This window comes from Coffea eugenioides, chromosome 1 (genome assembly GCF_003713205.1).
Source record: "Coffea eugenioides isolate CCC68of chromosome 1, Ceug_1.0, whole genome shotgun sequence".
Lineage (NCBI taxonomy): Eukaryota > Viridiplantae > Streptophyta > Magnoliopsida > Gentianales > Rubiaceae > Coffea > Coffea eugenioides.
Genome location: NC_040035.1, coordinates 37,010,286 through 37,017,632, shown reverse-complemented (window position 1 = coordinate 37,017,632; position 7,347 = coordinate 37,010,286). Strand labels below are relative to the sequence as shown.

The following is a 7,347-nucleotide window of genomic DNA, read 5'->3' as shown; positions in this document are numbered from 1 at the left end:
ATCCTCCCAATTGTTACACCAAGTCCAAGGGTGTCCAGTGAAGCCAATATCCATCAATTGATTCCCATTGATGAATTGTTTAAAGTCCTGAAAACTTCTTTCCTCTCTACATGTACCTCCTCATTTTTCTTCATTGGATACAATATCATTAAAGTCTCCAGCTACAACCCATCTTTCCCCCCATAGACTTTTCCTTTTTTCTATGACCTTTCACTGTTGTTTCCTAACCTGATGGTCACAACTCGCATAAATTCCTACAAACCACCAATCAGAATTAGCCTCCGTATCCTCCACATGCGCCTATGGTGAAAGCAGTCATCAGTACCTGAACAATTTTCACTTCTTCCTTCCATAGAAGAGCCAAGCCTCATGCTTTTTTCATGGCTTCAAGAACAGCCATCTCATCAAATCTTAAAATGTTCTTCACTTTTTTCATGTATGTTGTCCTATTTTTGGTCTCACTTAAAAACACCATGCCTGGAGAGAAGAGGTTATTTACCTCTCTCAGCTGGGGAATTGTCAAGGGACTCCCCACTCCTTGACAATTCCACACTTGAACCCTCATTTGCACTCTGGGGTCCAACTAGGCATGGACCCTTCTCCCTCACAACCATTCTTCTCAGAACCTCTAGCAACTTCAATCTTATACATTTTCAAGTCGTGCACATCAGCCCCAGCGTTCTCCATAACCTCATCCATTTCATTACTTTTTCTTTTCCCTTGGTTTTTCAGATCCCCCAAGTTGATGCATATTTCTTTAAGAGCCTGTCTTCTTTTACTTGGTGACCTCAGAGGCCTTTGAATCCTTTTGTTCTGTTTTTTCACTACCTCTTGCTTCCTACCTGTACTATCCTCATCAACCTGCATTAGTATAGCCTCCGAGTGTCCCTCCTCAGGACCTGGCTTCAAGACCTGCTGGTCTCCCTTCTCCTCATGAATATGATCAAGCTCGCTACCCATAATCATATATTTCCTCTATCCTGTTCCTTTCTAGCATTCACATCAGCATGCATATTTGGTTCCCCTCCAGAGGATGGTTTTAGAGCTCCAGATTCCGCAATTCCCACCAAGTTTGGAAAGAATACTATATTTGTAGATGGTTTAGGCAAAGCCTCTGTCAGAGTGGTTGTTTGGTCCATTTGCTGCGTTACTGCAATTGGTGTCTCATCCAAACCTCCGGAAACATCACTGCCCGCAATCTCCCCCCTCTCCTTCTCTACCCAATCCCTATTCTGGTAACTACAGTGACGTCTTTGGGGGTTAAAAATTACTCCTGTTTGTTTTTTCTGGGGAGACATCTCCCCATTTGCATTCCCTGCCCTCATCCAATTTCCATATTGGTTATCCTTTTTCCCTTCAATCCCACTCAAAGACGTTCCATATAATCTCTCGCTGTGTCCTATTCTTCCACAGCTATAGCAAAAATCCGGACATCTCTCATACTTAAAGTGTACCCATTTAACTCTCCCTGCCACCTTAATTGTTGTCCCTTTCAGAAGAGGTTGTTCAATATCCACCAGAACAGCTATCTTCAGGTGCCTCCCTTCTTTTCCCCCTGTTTGTGGTATAATGACATCCCTAACCTGATTAAAAACGGATCCTATCTTTTTGCCAACGTCCTTTGAAATCCAGTGAACTGGGAGGTTCCAGACTTGCACCCAGAGTGGAGCAAGTTTAAAGGCTTTTTCATCATCCTCTATTCCTCCGTACCACCTGTTGACCACCATTAATTGATTATCCAAAATCCAAGGACCTCCCTTAGCGATTCTATCCCTATCACTTTCCTTAGACAAAATGAATTGGAACAGGTTCGGCCCGAGCTCCGCCACAGTCAAATCCTTTGGGTACCCCCAAGCTGCTATAACAAAATTCTTAACTCCTGTATAGTTAGCTACCTTCTCACCCACAATCTTCCCTATCAAGCTGCTTTGGCATTCCTTTAAACCTGAGGATAGCTCCTCTCTCCCCACATTTGTTATCTGCAACTCCTTGCTCGATAATCTGAAGCTTTGCAAAATCTCACACAATATCCTCAGCCATGGAACTTAACCCGACGTAATGCTGGTATACCTCTCACCCCCCACACCAATGATCTCAAAGAAAATTGAGAAAACCACAAAGGAAAATTGAAAAAATATGCTTTTCTCTAGGTAAATGGAAAACTGGTAGGCAACAAAAACAAAAAGAAAAAAACAGAGCACAATGCACCTACTTCTAATGCACCTACACTACCAGACAAGGTAAGATGAGAAAATGGCAGTTAGCTTACTTGTCTGCTGTGGCAGCCACACCGATTGTACTGCTTGTTCATGCTTTGATCTGGTTCCGTGAGTGATATTTCCCGGATCAAGATCTAAAGTGTTGATTCCTCAGAACTAGTTCACCTCCTCTAATCATAAGAACTCCTTCGGTAAATAATGACTTTTCAGCTCCTACTTACTAATAATAGAATCTGGCAATGATTCTTATTCAATTCTAGTTTTACTGCTTGAAGATTGGCTAAAAGTTAAAAAGGTTGCACCTTTTTGGGCATTTAAGAGCTACCACAAAGGGAAGAGATGCTCTCTTTTAAGAGCTACCACAAAAGGGCACCTTTTTGGTCACTTGGTGCTAGAAAGTAGAATCCAATAAATTGAAGTGAAGTGGCTCCATTCTTTGGTACCTGTACTAAACCTTTTCCTTTTTATAATTAATTTATTATGAAATTTAATCTTTTCCTCTTTCCAATTATCTTATGCTCTTGTAAAATACATTTCTAGTATCAAAATTGTGATATTATACTATATTTGTAGTATATTTTTCTCAAGATAAATAATTTGACATGTATAAAGTATTTTATTGTTTAATAAGTGTGTATCATTTAAAATTGTGATTCCATACTTTATTTGTGGTTCAAAGAAATACTAATATAATACATACAAAATTTGGCATACATATAATTTATTATGATAATTTGCTAGAGTTGTATATAACTTATGAAATGTGAATTAAATTCAGGTTTGAAATTTATTCTCCATGGGTAAGTCAACAACAATTGATGCATTTTTTAAAAGAAAAATTATTGAAGATCAAAAGAACAAGGAGAGTGATGCTACTCCATCATCTATTCTTAGTGAGAGTTTGGTTGTTGAACCTGACGGGTTTTTACTACAAGTGCAAGTTTAATCCGAATTTATACCCGTTTGACTGCAAGTATACAGGCCAAAATTGTAATATAGGGTATGTATCGAGTCGATCTCACGAGGAGCAATTTAAAACAATTACTAGATCCTTATTTTCTCTACTATTTAGACTTATGATGAATTTGAGCAGAGAAATTATATTACTACTATCTATAAATCTGATTTAATAAAAACTAGATGCAAATGGAGAAATTTCACTAAAGATTAAATCTAGAGATGTAGATTCCACTTATGGCACAAAAAATCCAAATGAATGATCTTAATACTTGTTATTACTCTTGTTTAACCAGGGATTCATTTCCAAAAATACCAAAATCACATTCTCATGATAATAATGGTCTAGAACAGCTTAGTTTTTCCTAATCTCTTGGTAAATACTAAGTCTGTTCTTATACATGCATGAAATGCAGATTTCATCCACTTGAATGTATTTCTATTCTCATGAACATACAACTCAAGCTCTACTCATGTTAATCCATTATTTTTACCATTTTTCAATGAGTAAAAACAACTATAAACCTGCTATTGGTGATCAAACAACGACAAGTAATCCAACATACAGAAGTAGACAAGTTAATACAAGATATAACAAGTATAAATCACATTCAATTCATATCACTTGGCCATAAGTTTCATCTACTCCCTAGATAAAGGAAATTAGGTATTCATGAATGATAAAACACTCATAATTTCATTAATGTAAAACATCATAAATTACAAGTACAAGAAGAGTGAAGAAAATCTTAGCCAAGCAATGGTGAAGCTTTCCAAAAATCTGCTATGTCTTGCACTAGATGATTACAAGATGAATCCTCCAAGTGTTCCTGCAAAATTTACTAGCTAGAGAGTGTTTGCTATCAGAAAATCTGGCTACGTATGGATTGTCCAGACCTCCCTATTTTTCTCTATAAAAACTGCTCAAAACCTTGGTCAAATTTCCACCTCCTGATTCCCAAATCTGAGATTTGTTAAGATAGTCAATAATCAATGTTTTTGACTTGAAAATAAGCCACCTTTCTTGCCCTTTTGTCTTCTGAAGCATGTGCACCGAATTCCCTTGCATCTTATAGTTGGAAAGTAGTCTGAACACCAGAGAAATGGCTGAGCAAATTGCAGAATTTCGGCTACAAAACGCGCCTACACAAAACGCGGCTTCAACCCACGTTTTGTCAACTCGCGTTTTTAACTTTGCATTTTTGGCCTAGCTTCAACTGCTATTTTCTCTATGATGGAGGCCGAAATAGCTTTTGTGCAAAACACAAAAGTTGTAGCCCTTTGAGTTAGATTTTCAATGCTTCAAAAATCATCCAAATCGGAGCTTTGTAGCCTGAGATATGATCGAAATACTATCACCAAGTCAAACCCTTGTTTCAATTTTCGATCACGGAATGCAGCTTCTGTATTCTGACTTTTTGTCCATGAAAAAAGCAGAATTGGATTTCGATGTCTTCATAACAATTGTAGGTCTCTTTCTTAGTTTTAAAATGGTATAAAGATCACATCAATCTGATAAGTGTAACTCTAGATATAGTTGAAATACTGAAGAGTGTCAAAACTGTCTTGAACCGCACTTCTTCACTTAAACGTTTTTCACTTCATTTCTCTTTTTTACCACTTGAATTCATCACCAATTATCTACTTTTGACCTCATTTGACATCCTTTGGTGATTGGATCATTAACCTGCAAGAATATGAAGTTTTTACCATTAAAATCAATAGAAATGCCATATTAGCCACTTTTACAAAAGTTGTATATTTTTACCAAAACCTAGTTGTTTTAGTTATAAAACTAAATAATCAAACCAAAATTAACTAATAAAATGTACTTAAAAATACGTAAAATACGTAAAATAAACTCTTATCAGAACCTCCCAAAAAAGTTTGAAGAGTTGAACTTGAAAAGATTGATATTGCTTCTTTGGAACGTGATCCCGGAAAACCTGTGTTTTAAAACTCGGCCAAGTGTCCGGTCCGAATCATGCTTAAAAATCGGGTAAGTAAAAATCCGGTCAAATCTGGTCAAAAACCGGGTCTGATTGGGTTTGACCGGAAAAACCAGATTTTCCGGTTCAAACAGTTTTTTTTAAAAAAAAAACTCAAAAGTTTTCAATATTATGTTTTGACCCCTAGATTGTTAAAAAATATTAATATACCTCAAATATTTCATACTTTATCAATATTTTCTTAAATTTTGGTATTATTTTTCAATTAAGTCCATAATTTTAATTCTAAACTTGTTAATGCTCATTAAATAATATAAATTGTTACTTGATTGTTCTAATTTCTTTGTATTTTCTTGTTAAATATATTTAAAACATCAAATATATATGAATATACCTTTATTAATATTAACATGTTATTAGGTATTTTTCCTATAATATTTTAATTTTTAAATAATTTTTATTTATGACGTCATCCGGTTCAACCCCTATCGAACCCGGTTGCACCCATTGACCCCTGATCCCTGAGCTTGACCGAGTCGATACCCGGTCCGATTCTGAAAAAATAGCGGAAAACGTCCACCTATATGGAGCTATCATCTTAATCAACAAGATGAAATTCGTCGAGCTTATATCAATTGGGGGCCATATCAAGTTAAGCTTGAAAATTACCCTTCAAGTGGTTCAAAGAAACATGTTCGTCATTTTTGTAGCTCTTGGTTTGCATTGTTTCCATCTTGGCTTGAATATTCTCCATCAATTGATGCTACTTTTTGTCTTTCATTCTATCTATTTAGTAAGCCGAATGGACGAGTTGAATTAAGTGCATTCGTTCTTGGTGGCTTTAACAATTGGAAGAAGGTCAATAAAGGAGATAATTGTGCTTTCTTACGACGTGTGGGGAAAAGTCCTAACTCATTTCACAGAATTGCGGTAAAAGCATGCAATGATTTGATGAATGCTTCTCAACACATTGGAACTTTCATTGAGAAACAAAGTTTTGAGCAAGTTGAGATTAATCGATTAAGGCTTCAAGTTTCAATTGATGTAGTGTGATGGCTTGCATTTCAAGGTTGTGCCTTTTGAGGACGAGATGAGAGTGAAAAATCTCTTAATCGTGGAAACTTTCATCAACTTATTAAGTTGTTGGCTTCGTATAATGATAAGGTAAGAATGATTTTCTTCTAGCTTTGCATTCTTTCTTGAATTTATATAATATCCATGCTTGAAAGAAATCTTTTAAATTCATAATATGCTTCCATTTAGTTATTATCTTTATAAAATTATAATTATGCTCTATTAATGGATAGGTTGCAAATGTTGTTCAAGAAAATGCTCCATCCAATGCCTCCTATACATCTCATGAAATTCAAAAGGAGATTCTTTATATATTTTCCAATAAGGTTAGAAAAGAAATTTGCCAAGAGATTGGAAATTTAAAATTTTGCACTATAGTTGATGAAGCTCGTGATGAGTCCAAAAGAGAGCATATGGCTCTTGTTTTGAGATATGTAGATAAGGAAGGATGCATCCGTGAACGATTTTTTGGTGTTATTCATGTCCGTGATACTATGGCTTTAACTTTGAAGGAAGGTATTTTTTTCTACTCTCTCTTAACATAATTTGGCCATTCATAACATTTGTGGACAAGGGTATGATGGAGCTATGAGAGGTGAATGGAATGGCTTGCAAGCTTTAATTTGCCATGAATGTCCATATGCCTATTACATTCATTGTTTGGCCTATAGGCGTCAACTTGCTTTAGTTGCAGCTTCTAGAGAAGTAGCTTCTGTTCACCAATTCTTCTCCAATTTAGTTTTCATTATCAACATTGTTACGGCATCTAGCAAACGTAATGATGAATTAAAGGAGGCTCAAACAATTGAAGTTGCTACTAAGATTGCTAATGGTGAACTTGAAATTGGAAGGGGGCTTAATCAAATTGGCACTTTAAAACGAGCTGGAGTTACTCCTTGGGGTTCTCATTTGGATTCTATTTCTAGTTTACTGAAAATGTTCAATGCTACTTGTGTGGTTTTAAGTAACATTGCAGCAAATGGAGGAGATGCTAATTTTGCTTTGAATCAGTTGTTATCCTTTCAGTTTGTTTTCACTTTGTATCTTATGAAAGACATTATGGAAATTACTCATCTTCTTTGTATAGCATTGCAACGTAAATCTCAAGATATTTTGAATGCAATACATCTTGTCTCAAGCACAACAAA

General features: G+C 35.9%; 1 protein-coding gene across 1 annotated transcript; it reads right to left on the bottom strand.

Annotated features, from left to right (window-relative positions):
* Positions 1 to 962: 962 nt before the first annotated feature.
* Positions 963 to 1,727, bottom strand: LOC113771615. The gene has a single exon (XM_027316190.1). It carries the CDS (start codon positions 1,725 to 1,727, stop codon positions 963 to 965), a length of 765 nt encoding a protein of 254 aa, XP_027171991.1.
* Between the last annotated feature and the right edge of the window lie 5,620 nt (positions 1,728 to 7,347).

Coding starts and splice junctions, on each gene's coding strand:
- LOC113771615 (XM_027316190.1), bottom strand. CDS start 1,727: ATGGTGGTCAACAGGTGGTACGGAGGAATAGAGGATGATGAAAAAGCC.